General features: G+C 50.3%; 2 protein-coding genes across 4 annotated transcripts; both read right to left on the bottom strand.

Annotated features, from left to right (window-relative positions):
* Positions 1-2,364: 2,364 nt before the first annotated feature.
* LOC310752156 (toll-like receptor 5) lies at positions 2,365-5,839 on the bottom strand. Its single transcript, XM_083591963.1, has 2 exons — positions 5,760-5,839; positions 2,365-4,423 (listed from the first exon to the last, which is right to left on the bottom strand). The coding sequence occupies exons 1-2, from the start codon at positions 5,803-5,805 to the stop codon at positions 2,496-2,498; spliced, it is 1,974 nt and encodes a 657-aa protein (XP_083448089.1). The 5' UTR covers positions 5,806-5,839; the 3' UTR covers positions 2,365-2,495.
* Positions 5,840-7,276: 1,437 nt separating this feature from the next.
* VPS51 (VPS51 subunit of GARP complex) lies at positions 7,277-17,691 on the bottom strand. Of its 3 annotated transcripts, none has more exons than XM_083590915.1 (10): positions 17,554-17,691; positions 15,559-15,688; positions 15,167-15,313; positions 14,694-14,913; positions 13,443-14,187; positions 12,245-12,460; positions 10,740-10,958; positions 9,617-9,738; positions 8,818-8,905; positions 7,277-7,688 (listed from the first exon to the last, which is right to left on the bottom strand). In XM_083590915.1, the coding sequence occupies exons 2-10, from the start codon at positions 15,656-15,658 to the stop codon at positions 7,428-7,430; spliced, it is 2,118 nt and encodes a 705-aa protein (XP_083447041.1). In that variant the 5' UTR covers positions 15,659-15,688; positions 17,554-17,691; the 3' UTR covers positions 7,277-7,427. The 3 variants fall into 3 exon arrangements, with proteins under 3 accessions (XP_083447041.1, XP_083447040.1, XP_083447042.1); XM_083590914.1 differs by lacking the exon at positions 17,554-17,691 and adding an exon at positions 16,718-17,066; XM_083590916.1 differs by lacking the exon at positions 17,554-17,691 and adding an exon at positions 16,319-16,620.
* Between the last annotated feature and the right edge of the window lie 71 nt (positions 17,692-17,762).

Below are 17,762 nucleotides of genomic sequence, written 5' to 3'. Positions count from 1 at the left end.
TGGGATGGACCAGTACGGAAATAAACACCAGGACGCGTCGAGATGGCTTTTAAATCTCAACTGTTGTTTCTAAAATGAAAAAAATATGCTGCCTTCAAGTCTCTGTTAAGCCACAGGAATTTATTTATTTATATCCCACCTTTTTTACGCGAGGCAGTGTGCATGACTCGGCTCTTCTGTTGTAAGTGGCCTTTTAATTAAGGCGCTGCTTGGAGTCTGGCATCTCAACAGCACCTGCTTTCTGCAAAACCAGCTCATCCACATTGATGTGGTGGTGGCTGTGGCTGTTTGTCCACCTGGGGGCGCTGCAGCATAACCATCGTATTATCTCCTTCGCTGGCCTCATAGGCACCAACTCCTTGTAACCGAGGTCCCTTCGACCCCCCCTCCCCAAAAATAATAATAATTGAGGGGGCCGCCCCTCCCCCATTTGATGCGCATTGCCATTCAAATGGTGTGTGAATGCCGTGTGTTATAGAAAAGGTGTGGGTTTGTTTTCCCTTTGGCTGCTCAGATCTGGCAAGTCGGTTTTTCGGATAGGGATATAGACCATATCCGTGAGTACCAAGCTTCTGCGATCAAGCCCAAAGCAGTATGCCATCGCAAGGCAATCTCCATTCAAAGTAGCTGCAGGGAGAAATATTAGGAGATCTTTATGGAAGACCCACATAGACCATGTGTCCATTATTCTCAGTACAGCCAGTTTGTCAGAGGGTGCTGTGTGTGTCAAGTTGATCAGGCCTGAGACACACAAGAAGCTTTGTTTTGCAAAGGGAATGCAAGGAGACAACCTGGGGGGGGTGTCTTCCTTTGCAAGAGAATGTATGGGGAAAAAATCCAGACCAAAAATGAAAGTTCAAGACTTTATTACCTAGCAAAATATTTAAAAAGTGAGGTGTTTTCTCCCTTGTGGAGATTGACTCTGGGAAAAAGGGAGAGAGAAGCTGGAATGAAGCTATTACCCTACCTAGCAGCACATAAGCCCTAATCATAGCTGTAAACGTTTTCCTTTTTTTAAGGGAAATTCCCTTATTCCGAATAGGATTCCTCACAAGAATAGGGAAAAGTTGACAGCTATGAAATTCTTACACACTCAAGAGTACACACACCAAGGAACCTGAGTAAAGGTTTTGTAACAACCAAAAATAGGGGCAAAGTGAGGCCTGCTGTTTAAGTCTTTTCTGAATTATAATCCTTTCTTCACATTGTAATATTTTCCCCAGTTGCCTTCTCCCACTCGGTCTTTTCTGCCCCAAATTGCCTTCCTGGTGTCGGCACTGAAACAGAACTGCCTTCATAGACACATGGCAAAGGAAATTCCACCCCACAGGATGTAGAAAACGGTGCTGGGCTGCGGAAGCAGGCATTTTCTCTTTGCCCAAATTATCCATGATTGTCTCAATATTTGTCCTTTTCACATGTGTGGGAACTTCCATTTGCGTAGGTTCGAAGTTAGGGCCAACCCTGCTTCTTTGCTTCTTAGTCCTCTGTAAGCAAAACCCGATCACTCGCAAACACACACGCATGTGTTAACTGTTCTGTTCAGGTTGCCAGGTCACCTTGGATTGGTTTCAAGGCTGAATTACTCGGCAAAGCTAATGATCAATCTAACTGGATTAAGGACACAGTTTTACTGATAATGAAAGGAGAGATGTTTTAAAAGCATTTATGTATGAATACATCATCAGCATAAGTATATCTAACAAACATTATTTATTTCATTAAATGTAGACACGTCTTAAAAAAAAACCTTGCTCAAACTATGTTATGTATTTTTGTGTTTTTATACTGTGAGCCACCCTGTGATCCTCAGATGAAGGGCGGTATATAAATTTAATAGGTAAATAATATAAATAAATAAATAAATAGTAGATTACTTAAATTGCTAGGTTGCCAAATCCACAAGTTGGCTCTAAAACGTCTGCTTCTTAGGATTATCAACTTACTAAAACCATGTTTAAAGATACAAAATGCATTTCAATCACCACACACAACACACCTCAAACTACTGATGGTGGAGGAACTACCAAGAGGATCTCTAGGAAAGGATGTCTCTCACATACTTTGGACCTAAGTCGTTTAGGGCTTAGGAACCAAAGGGAGAGGGAATTGGAATGGGCAGTTTTGACAGCAGGGAGTAGACTCACTTCCAGGACTGTCCCTGGAAAATTGGGACATTTGGAGGGTCTGCAATCACACAGCATTTGCCTCTCTCTGTGTGTGTTTGGATTGTTTTGCTTACACATGCCAGAAGCAAAAAAAGCCAGCTTTGGGGTGTGAGTTACGAAACGTCAGCAATTTGGCCTTTGCTACTTGAATACACAGAGATTATGGGCCTACCAAATGGATGTTCCCACACATGTGAAAATGACAACAATGAGGCATTTTTTTGATAACTGAAACACAGGTTTTGCCACTGCTGTGCAGCTTGATGGCATCCCGGATAAGATAATATTTTGTTCTTCATCCCAAACCCCATATTGGATCGTAACATGTTATTGGGCACACTTGCTCTGGAGGAACCAGGACAAGGAGAGATGCAGGAAATCAGGGCTGGTCTGAATGCACAGGAGATTGGCCACAGCTCCACTCAGCCTGGAGTCTTTGTCCTGCATCAGACTCTGGAAGTCAGAAAGCCCACAGTCGCACAGCAAGGACAACTCGCTCAGGTCCAATGACTGCAGCTGCACCAGCGGCTCAAATGTAGAGTGGGAGAGGGTCACTATGGGGTTCCCATGGAGGCTAAGGCTGCGCAAGGATTTCAAGCTGAGGAATGCCTCCTCAGGAATGATGGGCAGGAGGTTGTCAGAGAGATTCAGAGTCTGGAGAGACACCAGACCCTGGAAAAGTCCCTCAGGAAGGGCCCGAAGGCCATTGGAGCTGAGATTCAGGACTCTTAGGTTCTCCAAATGCTGGAAGATGTCCACACAGTTCTCTGTTTTCCAGATGCTTCCCAGGTCGTTATGGGAAATATCTAGTTCTCTGAGCTGCCTAGGGCCTCTCTCAGCCCTGAAGCACTTTGCCAGCTGATTGCCTGAGAGATTCAGGAAACGCAAGGTGGGGTTTTTCCCTAGTTGACCCCAGAGACTCCCTAAGTCACTCAGGCGGTTGGAGGAGAAGTCAAGGTGGGTCAGGTTGCTGCTAAGACGTTCGAGACCCCAAGCATCCCCAATCCTGTTTTGCCCCAGCATTAGGCGCAGAAGGGATGGGAGTTTCCCCGCCGGAACCCTCACAAGAGCATTGTCCCGGAGGTCAAGGGTTTGCAAGGAGTTCAGCCCCACCAGAGCGTCGTGTTGAACAATCCCAAGGTGGTTGGACTTCAGGATGAGGTGCTGGAGTGGGGATGACCTCAGGGGTCGCAGGGCTTCTGTGTACAGCTCCCCAAGCAGATTGTGGGACAGGTCGAGAATACGCAATTGGCTCAGCCCAGAAAAGGCCCCATCCTTGATCTCAGTAATCTGGTTGGATCTCAACAGCAGGATGTTGAGGTCTGGGAGCCCCGAGAAGACAGATGGGCCCAATTCTCTGAGGAAGCCATTGGACATGTCGAAGGAGTAAACTCTGCTGCCACGGAGGCCAAGAAAGGTGCTAGGCGAGATGCCCTTGAGGTTACGGAAACCAAACCCGCTGCCGAGGGCGGCTGAGTGCTGCATCTTGAGGTTATGGATTTGAGTGCCATTTAGTCGTGTGAAGAACTTCTGAGCTTCCATCGCATTCCATGAGTTCAAAGAGACGTCCAGAGTTCCCAGTACGATGCTGAATAACGGGTTGGTGCAGGCATTGGGATTAAGCAGTCGGTTGGATGAGAGGTCAAGCAAGGCCAAATGGTGCCCCCTGAGGTGCTGTAGGTCTTCCCCACAGATCTCTCCAATTTGGTTGAGCTTCAGCTGAAGGACGCTCAGCTTTCTCAGGCCCTGGAAAGTCGGATCAGGCCTCAGCCTACGGATGCGGTTTCCTGAAAGATCCAGCCTCTTCAGTGATACCAAATCCTGGAAATAACCTCTTTCCAGTACTTCTTCGTCAAAACCATTGAAATCCAAGAGCAACACCTCAAGCTGGGCGAGGCCGCGGAAAGCATCTGGGTGCAAGGTCAAGTTCTTGTTGCCACCAAGATCCAGGATCCTGACACTGGGCACATTCTGAAACGCCCTTTCTCCGACATAGAGGGATCCTCCCAGTTGCTTCCCAAGAGACAGCATCCTCAGGGACGGCATTTGGGAGAAGGAGGAATCTGAGATGTTGGATAAGAAGTTGAAGTTCAGCAAGAGGACTTGAAGGGAGCTGTCCGTTTCAGGGACTTCCTTGTGTCTTTGAGCTTGGCAATTGGCCACCAGCAGAGAATTCACTTTGGTATGGTAGCAGCGGGGCTGGCTGTCAACGGTGTACCCCAAAACCAGCAAGAAGATGATCCTACTAAAAGGAGCTGGCAATTAAGAGAGAAGAAAGGGGACATTTGTTAATTCCCTGTTCATTTTCCTAGCACAGCTTGTCCTGTAAAACTAACTTTCCTAAAGTTCAGTGGGGCAAGAAGAAGCTTTGACAGTTGACTGATCAGAGATGGCATAATTTGGCTGCTGATAGTCCCAGGTTTAAATGCCACCTCTGCAACAAACACACAAAGTGGTCCAATATTGTCTCATTTGATGGGCAGCAGCAAGAGCTCTTCAAGGTGTTCCTGTGCTGAGCCTCTCCCAGCATTGCTTGTCCAAGAACCTTTTAACTGGAAATGTGAGGATTTTATAATTTCAGGTATATTCTGCCTTTCCTCTTAAGGAGCTCAAGGCAGCAATCATGGTTCTCCCCTTTCTCATTTCTTCCCTGCAACACCCCAAGTGGTCCAAGATCACCAAATGAACTCCATGGCTGAGTGGGGATTTGAACCCTGGACTCACAGACACTAGCCCAACAGCCACTGCACCAAACTGGCTACACAATATCCCAAACTGAAGAATCTTGGGCATGCAAAGCACTGGATCTATCAATAGAGTTGCAGACTGACCAGCAAAAGGACGGACCATCTTTTAACCACCTTTTAACACTCTCTTGATGTGCAGAAAACTGCAATAAAGGTTCCCTCCTCCCACACAGTAAAGAGATAAGTCATGGCCATCTGCTGATGTCTGCAGTTCAAGCTGTTGGCCTTGTGAATATTAACAGCAACAACAATTGTACCCCACCCATCTGACTGGGTTTCCCCAGCCATTCCAGGTGGCTTCCATCATATATAAAAATATAATAAAACCTTAAACCTTAAAAAAGTCCTTATACAGGGCTGCCTTCAGATGTCTTATAAAAATCAGATAGTTGTTTATTTCCTTGACAACTGATGGGAGGGCTTTCCACAGGGTGGGCACCACTACTGAGAAGGCCCTCTGCCTGGTTCCCTCTAACTTCACTTCTTGCCAGAAGGCCACCAGAAGACCCTCGGAACTGAACCTGAGTGTCCGGGCTGAACAATGGGGGTGGAGACGCTCCTTCAGGTATACTGGGCCGAGGCAGTTTAGGGCTTTAAAGGTCAGCACCAACACTTTGAATCGTGCTCGGAAATGTACTGGGAGTCAATGTAGGTCTTTCAGGACCAGTGTGGAAAAAGTTTTGCATCCCACAAATGCCACGGAGTAATGGGCCTTCCCCATCTTAAAGCTCTTCACTAACCTGAAGGTTGATGACTCACCTGGCAGGGGAGAATTATTGAATTGCTAGAAAGAGGACCGGTCATATTGAGGGACTCAAACCCCGCTTTATCTTCTGTCACTCACCTTTTGGAGCCCTCCAAAGTGGGCGACTTTGGTGAAACCTCAGCATGGTGTTGAAGCTGGTGCAAAATGAGACTCTCTCTCTCTCTCTCTGCTGCTGCTGCTTATGGGTTGGCACAGTCCTTGCCCCATATAAACACCACCCGAGCAGTTCCCTTTCTGGGCCCCACGTCAACAGCCTGTGTTGACTCAAACGTGATTTGGAAAGATGCATAATGGGGAAGTACTGGGGAAATTCCCAGAGGGCCCTTCAGCAGATATTACTGTTCCCCCCCCCCCCCGCTGCCGCCCTCCGCCATGCTAGCTCAAGTGCAACATTTCCTAGGTGCACAGATCCTTAAAGATTGCTAAAACCCAGTCTACCCAAGAATAACTGCAGGCAGACTTCCTGCACTTTGTATCATTGGGTGAAAGTGGAAATTTCAGGCAAGGTACCTTGTCGCCCTGCGGGAATGTCCTCTCCAGAGCAGTGAATCATTTCCATTTGCAGTTTTGTCATCTTGCATTTAAGGCCAGAGTGGCGAACTCTCTGCCTTCTGTGCCACATACGCCCCCCGAAAGCAATTTCACCCAGCTGCCCATTTCCCTACCAACTTTTTGAGAAGGGGTGGTTTAAAAAATTATTCACAGTTGCATTTGCAAGGCAGGGCGGGCAGGGAGAGCAACATGTTTCAAGAAGGGGGGAAACGAAGGGCCTAAGCTTTCAACGTTGCGTGTCCCTTTCAGCTTGTGCATGTCACATGCATGTAATGTAGGACTGTAGTCCTCCGTATGAAATCCCTGAACTCAGCCCAGAACTGAGTTCAGCAGTTTGGAGAAGCAGTGGCATAGGAGAGCCGAAAATATTGCCAATATATTTCACATCTGGCAACCCATGTGCCCCTTGGGTTTCAGTTAGTACATGGGTAGAACAGACCTCGTTCTGGAGATCTGTTCTTAACCTGAAACTGTTCTTAACCTGAAGCACCACTTTAGCTAATGGGGCCTCCTGCTGCCACCACGCCACCAGAGCATGATTTCTGTTCTCATCCTGAAGCAAAGTTCTTAACCCGAGGTACTATTTCTGGGTTAGCGGAGTCTGTAACCTGAAGCGTATGTAACCTGAGGTACCACTGAATAATGTATTTAGCATTAACTCTGGAAGTGTATACCTGATTCTGACTGATGTATATTTTGTTCTAGGAAGCTTAGTTTGGTCAAAATCCAGAGGAAGGGAGAGACCCACGCATGCCACCTTGAGCTCCTTGGAAGGAGGAAGTGGGATATAAATGGAATAACAATATGGAAGGAGGAAGTGGGATATAAATGGAATAACAATAATGAACAAATGAACAAATCTGGTTGGCCACAGAGACAGGATGCTGGACTGGATGAGCCTTTGGCCTGTCCCAGCTGCTGCTGCAGGACCTTTCTCATGCTCTCATGAAATCATGCAAAAAGGAGCAACTGACACGGTTTAATTTTATCCAGAGCTACAGTTTCCTGGCTGCTGCAGAAACAAAATAGCCTTCACCAGTGAATACGGTTTAAGTTATTCTTTATTTATCACAACCACATTGACATCTTTTGAGGTCTCACCTGCCAGACATTCCCGTTCTCCCCCTACCTGGCAGGGAACAAGAGTGCAGACACATAGCTGCCCTTCCCCTGGTCTAGCCCCCTCCTTGTGCCCTAGCCGCGCTCACAGATGACCTCAATGACACTCTGCTCCATGGGCACGGGGTCAAGGCAGCGGTGGGCTGTGCTGCCCACAATCTCGTCCAGCAAGAAGTGCACCAGGTTCTCATCAGAGACAAAGCGCCACAGATAGAGTTGCAGGTAGTAACAGTCCACCTGGATCTGCTGCAGGCCAAAGCGGCCAAAAGTTCGCAGGCGGACACACTCCAGGAACGTCTTCAGGCTGATCTTGATGATGCCGGTAAGCACAGAGACCTGAGTGGAAGAAGAGGATGAAGAGGATTAAAAAATGGACAGCAGACTGAAGATCCAAAAATCTGCTTGCCCTGCCCCCCAAATGGATGTTTTCCTGATACTTTCCCCGGGGGGGTGTTCATTGAAATCATTGTATGGTTTTGGACAACTGCTCAGTCTGCCTCTCTTCAGCCAGGCCTTTGGTTAAGTCAATGGGTGCCTCCCTTCCTCTTGCATGGTCGTTTTGTGTTTTTATTCTATGATTTTCATTTAAATTGCACTTGCTTTATTGGTAATGTTCTGCAACCTACCTGGCCTAGGAGTGACAACAAAACAGGCAAATGCCATTGCCTGTGGCTTCGCCCTCCTGCCCCAATCACACATTGCTGTGTCAATTTTGAAGATTGCAAACAGAAAAACTAATAGAGAGGGGAACACCTAAGACCCAAGAGTAAAGGCACTTATGTGGCTGCTCTTACCAGCCAAGCTTAACCATCCATCCTGGTCAGGTCTTACTAAGGACCTTCATCATGGATGTTCATCACAAGCTTCTTAATAAAGGCTTGATTCACCTCTGTCCTGGTGGCAGCCAAACGCTGCTCAGAAACTGAAAAAGGATGGGAGATTCATTCAGCAAAGGTGCCAAGATGACCACAAGCTCCGATTCTGGGCTCCACTGAGAATCAGGCAATTTGGGAGGGGATAAGCAGATTGGAGCTCCATGAACTACTAGACTTTTAACACTGAGAGGGAGAACCCAAACGGACGCCTCCCCTACATATTGTGAAAATTACGGTTCTCTCCTGATCTGAGTGGTGTAATCGAATGACGTTCAGGCTGCAACTGCAGCCCTAGTGATAGATGATAGATAGATAGATAGATAGATAGATAGATAGATAGATAGATAGATAGATAGATGATAGATAGATGATAGATAGATATAGCAATAACCAAAGAAAAGGAACCTGCTACCCTTTCTAGAGATCACTCCCATCCTCTGCTGGCAAGGGCAATGGCTCCTCTCTCTCCCTGTGGGGTGCATGCACATCTCCCCAAGAGGCAGATCCAGGTGCCCCTGTAGAGAGGCCACCAACCTCACGTGCTTTGGCTGGAGGAAGCACAACAGAGCACGCCACTGCAGGCTCCTCACCTTGTTGAATTCCGCAGGGCTGAAGATGTCAATGCGCTCTGAGAAAAGCTTCTGGATATTGCTCAGCAGGTTGGTATCCATGGGAGCGCTTGGGGAGAGAAGAGATGAGATGAGGTTCATACGGAGTGGCTGACTGCTTGTGGGGCTAAGGGCCGTGCCCAGGAGACTAGCACACTATCCCCCAGCCCCTGAGCTGCCTTGCTGGAGAGGGGTTTGGATGGACATCTCTTTCCCTCCGCCCAGGCCTGCAGAGTTCCACCAGCCTCTGCTGTGGGGCGAGAGCTCTGCCATCAGAAGGGAAACATCACACCAACATACCCTCCCAGTGGACAGGAGCCAGCAGGAACCCTTCTGCAGGGGGGGTGATTCTGAGTCTGCTGGATCCCTACTGCCATCAGGGGGCAACTGTGAGCCTGATCTGGGCCTCTTCGTGGCACCAGCCTTGGCACAGGCAAGGGAGGAGGGCTATTCTTTCCTCCATCCCACCCTGATTCCGTCCTGGCCAGTGCAAGCAGCAGGGATGGGTATGCAGCGCTGGCTGGGCCACGTCATCAACAGGTATTAGGACTGCAGCCCAAGCTGGGAAGCTGATAGATCCACTTTTGTGTTCTTTTGATCTTTGATGTGGCAGACAATAACTATACGAGGTATCCATGGAAGGCAAGCCAGCATCAATTCTTGCAGACCAGAAACTCTTAGGGGCCAATTTGCAAGGTTGCATTAGATACACACAGTGCCCTGCCTGCTCCTTTAAGACTTAGGGATGATTTAAACTCCCTGTCCTGCCTCCACAGCTCACCTGGGTGTGTAACTCGGCGCGTAGCGGCTCTGCTGCCGGGAGCTGCTGTAGACAGAGAAGGTCCTTTTGCTGGAATCACTGCTCTGGGCTTTGCGCACACCTTCCTCATAGAGAAGACCAACCTGTGTGGGGAGATTAACGTGTGAGGCAGTTACTCAAATGGAGAGGGAGCCTCTGCACAGGTTCACCCTGACAGCTGGGGGCGGAAGGCTAGGGGAGATGAAGGCCAAACCACAGCAGGTTCTGTTTCCTGCGTAAAATATGCCCATTACAAAACATGTTTCCAGCTGGGGCACTTTTGGCAGAGAGAAACATAATAGCATTATAGTTCTTTTTTCCATTGTGAGCTCATGGGAAATAAAGGAAGATTGGAAGAGTCAGGGGGTACCACTGAGTGACTACAGCCTGCTTCTGCCCATCTGGATCTAGGATTCCAAGGAGATAGAAGCCCCAGCTCCCTTCTCTTTGGGGAACTTGGCCTGTTCACTTCTAGACAACACCCTCTTCCAAATGAGACCCCTGGCACCCCACGCTTACCCTGTAACAAGCAACATATGACACCACTGTCAAAACAGGTGCACTGGTTGCCCATTTACTATTTATATTAATTTACAGAGCCCTGAACAACTTTGGTTCAGGGTGCCTCAAGGACTGACAAAGCTCTTCTATTTCAGCTTGATCACTGAGAACGTCCGCAGGAGTGTCGCTGGTCGTTCCCCGAGTTGGTGAGGCTCATTTGACATCAACAACAAAAAGAGCCTGTGGAATGCTCCGTCACTAGAGATTCAGCAGGTGCCTTCTGTGCCAATGCTTGCTGAAAACTTTTCTATTCTGCCAAACTTATGTAGCCTGTTAAGAATACATTTTTCCATGACGATTAGCTGATTTTAAATTTTAATGTGCTTTCCGTATAGATACATTGGAAACTGTTATTTTCATGGTATCGTTATAAATAAACAAATAGATAAAGAGGGGGGGAAACCCAAATTCCAACCCGCTCTTCCTCATATGGTGCCCTCTCTTACCCCATAGCTGACTTTTCCATTTACAGGCAAGGTAAGAAGCTGGAACTGGGTGATTTTCTGAAATCCCTCCCCCCCCCTTTCCCCTCTGCCCCGCTCACTTGAACATCAATGGAGGTGGCATCCTCCACCACACGCTTCATGACGGCACGGACATTGCGTGGTTCAATGGTGGTGATCCAATCCCGCGTCTCGACGCTTTTGCGCAGCATCTGAGAGATGACCAGGCCTTGCACCTTCACGTAGTGGTTCAGCAGCTTCTGGGCGGCTTCCCGGGCTTCAGCACACAAGCCAGTGACAGGGGTGACGGGAGAGTGGTCCTGGTTCAGAGACAAGGCAGAGCAGGAGAAGGATGAAAAGGGTGGCACTTGGTAGCTTGATGTGGGGCTCTGGAAAACTCAAGGAGCTTTTAGATACGTAAGGAGGCCTCACCACAAGAACCAGTCCGCTAAGAACAAAACTGGAGGTGGAGGGTGGGAAAAGCTGAGAGGGACTGGCTTGCCCAATGTCATCCAACAGGCTCCCAGCAGAGGCAGGATTTGAATCAGGGACTTTCTGGTTCAAAGCTCGCGCTGTTAACTGCTACGCCATACCAATACTGAACAGGCTACATTTGGATAGGCTTTGCTTATTTCTGAATGGTTTGAGATTTACATCTTTCTGAACCGCATCTGGAGAAATGAAATACGGTATATGTTTTATGGGAGGCAAGAAATGTAGGGGTTTCCTGGGGTGGTGGGGAAGCAGCAGGTGCACCCTATGCAGTGACCGAAAGACTGAGGAGTGACTGGAAAGCTAATTGACACAGTCATCAAAGAAGCGGCACTGAGGACCAGAGCCAGAAACGCAGTTTACACATTTCATTCTCAGCCAACACATGTGTAATGCAGGGGTCACAATACTTACATTTCAAGCTTCTTCCAAAGTGACAAAATCCAATTCTAATGCATTTCTAATAAATAGTATTTACTCTGCATAGGATGAATTCCCTTGAAAGAGACTCTGGCCCTGTGATAAGGTGGGGGGACCCCGCCTCCACCCCACACCTGAATACACCAAGCAACATACTCAACAGGGAAGGACCCCTCCAAAAGCCTGGAGCAAGCTAGCCAGGATTTCTCCTTTGGGGCTGCCCCCTGGCTGAGAAAGTTCCATGAGTCACACATACTGCAATCCTTATTCTGCAATGAGGAAACCAGCGAGCTCTGCTACACACACACACACAGATGATGCAAATGGGACAGTATGTACAGTTCTGGCTTCCACTATTTCGTTATATATTATGTTATATATGTTTTTTTAAAAGACCTGTTTACGGAGCTTGCGTAATGCTTCTTCCCCCTTCTTGTTTGGTAGTTGGCTTCTAAAAGAAAGCTGGCAGGTCTGAAATGTGCTTCTTTGTAGATATAAAGAGGGAGCAAAGCCCTATGTTTGTTCCATAGTTGTGTGGAATAATGGCACAGCTGAGGCCTTATTCAGATCTCAATGAACTCGGTTCTGAGCAGAGGAAAGGAAACACAGCCCCCTTCTGCCCCCCACCCTAGCCATTTAAGTCTCCCAAGACTGTAATGACTCCCAGCATCCTCTCTTCCCACGTGTGACACACCTGCACCAGGAACTGTTCATCTGTCAACGTGAGGATGTAGCTGATGGTGGAGGTCTCGTAGTCCAGGCAGAGGCGGGAGAGGAGCAGCAGCAGGGTGGGGGGCGTGGAGCCCCCCTTGTCGCCCGTGCTCTCACAGAACTGCCGGGCTGTCTGGCAGATGGACTTGATGAAGCTGACAATGAGGCCTTCGCGGACACCCTGGCTGCAGAATTCCCCCTAGGAAAAAGCAAGGAGAGGCACAGGGGAAAGTTAGAGGCATCGCAGCAAAAAGTCTCAGCCACCCAGCCTTGACATGAGCCACAGTTTGATTCCAGGGCCAGCACTGCAGGGAGTTGGTGGAGCCAAGGGGCTCTTTAACCCTTCCTTGTCCGGCAAGAACAGGGACAGAGGCTCTGCCCAAGTTCGCCCCATGGGTCCCTCAACCACTCACTGGGTCAGCCAAGCGGGAGGGATGCCTGAAATGGAGGATGCTGGCAAAGCCCATTGCTCATAGGCGGTGAGAAAGCTTTGAGCCTTTGCTTTTCTTAAGAGAGAAATCACATAGCAGGACTGGAGCTATGTGGGGCAGTTCAAGTACGGGGCCACCAGCCGCTGAACTGTCAGGTAGCCACTACAGCTGTTCACATTGGGGAAGATGGGTTAAGGAGCCCTTAGCTCATTTCAGACATTTCATAGAATTGTATGGCTGGAAGGGACCCCAAAGGTCATTAGTCCAACTCCCAGCAATGCAGGGATCTTTCAGAGATGCAAGTGGCTGAGGGGCATAATGAGAAGGGATTCATGAGGACTAGCAGCTATGGGGCCCCATCGCACAGCAGCCAGAGGCTTCAGGCTGGCAGCTGCATATCCCAAAATGTAAACTAAAGAGACAGAGGCTGGGTACACCCAGCTCTGCCTTAACCCCCGGAAGGGAGATACCCTGGGGTACTTCTCCCACAATCAGAGAAGTCCATCCTACAAAAGCAGGACCCAAGGAGGAGTTTCTTATGGGGTTTCTGGTGGCAGTGGAAGGATCTTGTTGTGAAGCCCACAGAGGGTTTGACTCTCATACAATTTGTGTCCCCATAGATTACCTTATGTAATTCTACATATGCGCACCCACACATTTTTATTTCTTGTGATGTATCAAGTCTCCAGGCTCCAGCAAGCAACTTTCTCTCTGAAAAGTCTAACAAAATCTCTTTCTCTCTCTCCTTACCTTGAAATAAGGCTTGTTAGAGAAAGTGATGTCCTTGGCAGTGAAGAGGTGGACGTAGGTGAGCACAGACTTGATCTGGTTGAGGATGGAGGCTGAGATGGTGCCCAGCAGCTCTGCCAGGTTGGGGCTGTCCTTCCCCATGAGCCGAGGGGCGGCCAAGGACTGGCGCACGTCCGTCAAGCAGTCCAGGTAGAAGCTCTGCAGGGCCTGTAGGTATTGGCGGATGCGCTCCTTGGCTGCCCGCACCACGATTTCTGTGCCCTCCGCCGCTGACCGCGAGGCGGGCAAGAGCTTGACCAAAGCCTGCAAGCGGCGGTGGAAGCGGTCCAGGGCCCGCACCAGCAGGGAGTTATCGCCCACGCCCCGCTCCAGCTGGATGCGCCTCTCCACCAGGGCGAAGTAGCGCTCCATCAGGCCGTCCACAAAGGCCACCAGCTTGTCGTGGGCCATGCTGGCAATCTCACGGGCCCCCTCCCGGCTGACAAACAGCTCTTGGTATGAGGCAATCACCAGGCACATATTGCTGACAAAGTTGTTGCAGCCACGGTCGGTGAACTCCAGGATGTCGGTGGCCGGGGTGGCCAGCTGCCCCTCGCCCAGCTCCGCCTCCAGGGCTCGCAGCTCAGCTTCCAGGCGGCAGCAGGCGTGAGAGAGGAACTCGTCGCACAGCTCCTCGGCAGGCTCACCCAGCTGCAGCAGCAGCTCCACACACTCCGCTAAGTCCTTGGCGCAAGAGCCCCCATCCCTGAGGAGGCAGGAAGGAAGGCTCTGAGGGCTGAGCTGCAGATTTTAAACTGGCTCCTCCTCTTAAGTGACATTTTCATCCCACCCTTCCTCCCAGCGATCAGAACGATCCTACAAGGTAGGTTAGGCTGAGAGATAGTGAGAGGGCCAGTATGCCCATCATGCTTCAGGGCTGCATTGAGCAGGGTGGTGGTGTACCTGAACCCCAGCTGCTCATTACGTACTCCAACTCTGGCACCACATTGGCTCCCTGCAGCCATTCTCTCCCCCCAGGGAACTGTAGGGCTCTGGGGAATCCTCTCCAATGTCAGGATTCCTCAAATGGAAACCATGACAGTTAAGCTAATCTAAATTTGTACAGCAGAATCACAGAGCAGTCACCCTTCTTTGCCAAGTCTTCTGGCTCACAGCCTCCACTGCTTCAGTCCCCAAGAACTCCCCAAACACAGCCCCATTCGTAGCAAACAGTCAAGTGCAACGGCTCCCCTGATGTCTTCTGTTGCCTACCTGAATTTCTCACGCAGCTTCTGAGCGAGGTCAGCCATGATCTTCTGGCAGTCATCCTGGATGCCCCGGAAGGAGGGCATGTGTTGGTACTGGTGGAGGATGGAGCGGGCCTTGCTGTAGTATCGCACAGCCTGCCCGTAGGCCTCCATCTCCACACATTTGGTGAGCCGGGCCGGCAGCTCAAACAGGAACTGCAGTTTGCGTAGGAGCGCGTGAACACCTGGGGTCAAGAGAGAGGGAGGAAGTCAGAGCAGGGCAGGCAAGCTGCTTTGCAGCCCCAAACCCCAACTGGTGCCACCCCACCTTCCAGCACTCAACAAGCTCCTCCTGGAGATGCCGGTGATTAAACAGGTAGCCTCCGACATGCAAAGTGGATGTTCTGCCACTGAACTGGTGCCCCCTCCCCATCAGCTCCAACGGGCTCCTGACACCCTTGTCGCATATTAGCAGCAATCAGAGAAGTGGTATCGCACCAGATAGTTTGGTGATCTGCTCATGTTGATCCTGCAAGGTGCTGCTGATGCTCGCACTGAACTCCGTGATGACGGCCATGTTTGCTGCCAAGCAGTCCATCTCATCCTCCATCTTCTTGAAGTCATTCTTCATCTTACGGATTGTGTCTGAAGAATGGAACATGAGAATGTTAGGAAGAGTCTACTTCAAAAGCATTTTCTTCCATTGGTACTAACAGAAGCTATCTGTTTAAGCTATTGGCTGCACACAGGATGGGGCGGAGACTGAGGGCTGAGTGGGGAAGTTCTGTGGGTTGCAGGTTTCCCACACCTGAACTAAATAATAATAAACTGGAAGAGGGAGGTGAACCACAAATATAACTTTCCCATGACCCGCCAAGCCTTCCAGTTACCTGTTGCTGAGATGAATTTGTTGTAATTTTCATAGACTAGAGTCTGCATGTCACTGTCCAAGGATCGGATCTGCTTCACCATGTCTGTCTCGCAGTCCATCAGCTGGGCCAGGGGGCATTCTTTTCGCAGCTGTCACACACAACAGAGGTGGGTGCTGTCAGCAGCAAACTGAACTTGGCCAATGCTCCTCTGGCTATCCTTGTGAACACTCCTCCACCCCACCCCACCCCACCCCAGTTTAATCATTGAGCGCTTGCTTTGTGTACAGAAGGCCTTAGGTTCCAAAGGATCACCGGCTGCAGGGCTAAGATCTGGGCTAAACAGAGCAAGAGTCTGACTTCTGGATAAGGCAGGTCAATAGGTGACTGAGCTGCTGCAAGTGAAATGCAACACACCGCCGTTTTGCATGCTTGTTTGGGTTATTCGTTTTTAAAAAAGGGGATTATTTTTTTACTCCCCAATATTGCAGTTGGGGAGACAGAGGCTGAGGGAGTGGCTTGCCAACACCAAGGAACACATAACAATAAAAATAATACATTTTTATTTATACCCCGTCCTTCCCGGTTCAAAAACCGGGCTCATAGTGAATTCAGGGTGGAAGTGAGAGCCAAAACAGGGGAGGATAAGCCTATCAGCCCAGATCCTGCTTGGGGGCTTCCCTTTGGTTGGCCACTGTGAGAATAAGACTAGATGGGCCAGTGGCCTTATGCTCTCCTTATCCTCTTACGGACTTGCTCATTCATAGCTTAGTCTCTTTACCACAACACAACACCAGGTCTGGCATCCTTTGGAGATGGCACTCTGCAGATTACCAGAGGCACTCTGTTCTCAGATCCAATGCTTCAGTAATAGTAGACAGCTCCCTTGACCATGAGGAACCCTGAGATCTTTTGCACGGAGTGAAATCTGGATCTGTGAACATGCTAACCCTTCGAGGCAAAAGGCACTCTGCTCATGCCCAGAGACACTCAGCTCAAGCTGTTCAGCATTTTGGTAAAGCAAAGCAGCATTTCCCGGAACAAGTGAGTTTTGGGGACGGGCCAGCTCGAGACGGGACGGTGGAGCCTACCCAGGGAGGGTTGGCCATGGAGACCTCGCCAGTGGGCAGGGTGTTGCTAGGCGCGGAGGGTGTATCTGCCCGTCCGTGCCCCCCCTCACCTTGGTGAGGAAGACTTCCGGGTCGAAGTGGGGGCCGTTGATGTCGGTGGGGCCCCCGAGATCCCCCCTGGCCGGTCCCGCCAAGGCCTCCCCAGACGGGTCCGGCAGCCCGTAGTAGAGCTTCAGCATCCCGTGCGGCCTCCGCTTGCCGCCCGCGCCCTCGGGGCCCAGCTCCGCCTGAGGCGCCGACATGACCCGCTGCGTATGAGTGCGTGTTTGGCCGTGGGGTGGGGGTTGGGGGGAAGATGGGGAGACCGGAGAGGGGAGGGCGGCAACGGTCAACAGCAACAACTTCCACTTCCGGGAACAATAAAGTTTTGTTGCGACCGGGCGCAGGGAAGGCCTTCCCGTCTCTATGGAGACCGGACCTTAATAAAGTTTTGTTGAAGCGCTTCCGCTTCCGGCTCTTCCTCCAGCTGCTGCAGCTGCTTAAGGGAAAAAGTAACCCTGCCGCCGCCTGGAGACGTTGTCAGCGCTCTTGCGACTTCCCAGGCCGGAAAAGAGGACGGAGCCTCCCCTCCAAACCCCCTGAGGCACACAGGGAGCGCCCAGCCTAGCAGCACAGGGACAACCCCTTGAAAACGCTTCTCTCGCCCCCCGGGAGGCCCCCCTCCACTGAACAGGACTCGGAAGGGGGGGCTGGCAGGGTCTCGGGGTCCCCCCCTTAAGGAGCATACTCTTCATTCTCCCCCAAGGGAACTAGCCTCCCCCAGGGGCACTGAGGCAGGTACATTGAAGTCAGATCTCGGCTTCTGTGCATGGAGGGAGGGGAAGAGGAGGTGCTGCCTGGGCACAAAAGGGTTAGGGGTCAGGCTGTCCTAGTGCCAGAGACCCACCCCGCATTGTATGATCTGGAGGAAGGTTCTGCCCGTCTTCTGGAAAGTGAGGCTTGAGGAAAGCAGCCTGGCATGCTGAGAGTTTGCTGGGGTCAAGGATTCCAGCTTCCTGGGACTTTGCAAGGTTGCCCACCCCCTCTTCCTTATTCTTCTTCAACTTGGCTTTCAAAAGGGACCTTGCTGCACCCCAGCACTCTCTTGCCCGTGGC

Source organism: Podarcis filfolensis (genome assembly GCF_964270895.1).
Source record: "Podarcis filfolensis genome assembly, chromosome: 16".
In the NCBI taxonomy this organism is placed as follows: domain Eukaryota; kingdom Metazoa; phylum Chordata; class Lepidosauria; order Squamata; family Lacertidae; genus Podarcis; species Podarcis filfolensis.
This window is presented reverse-complemented; position numbering and strand designations above follow the sequence as displayed.

What these genes read in the sequence shown, in the direction of transcription:
- VPS51 (XM_083590914.1), bottom strand. Translation starts at nt 16,909, where the DNA reads ATGTCGGCGCCTCAGGCGGAGCTGGGCCCCGAGGGCGCGGGCGGCAAG. An exon ending in GCAGATCACCAAACTATCTG is followed by an intron (nt 14,914 to 15,166) that starts GTGCGATACCAC and finishes TCTTGACCCCAG; the next exon opens with GTGTTCACGCGCTCCTACGC. An exon ending in AAGCTGCGTGAGAAATTCAG is followed by an intron (nt 14,188 to 14,693) that starts GTAGGCAACAGA and finishes CTGCCTCCTCAG; the next exon opens with GGATGGGGGCTCTTGCGCCA.
- LOC310752156 (XM_083591963.1), bottom strand. Translation starts at nt 5,805, where the DNA reads ATGCTGAGGTTTCACCAAAGTCGCCCACTTTGGAGGGCTCCAAAAG. An exon ending in ACTTTGGAGGGCTCCAAAAG is followed by an intron (nt 4,424 to 5,759) that starts GTGAGTGACAGA and finishes CTTAATTGCCAG; the next exon opens with CTCCTTTTAGTAGGATCATC.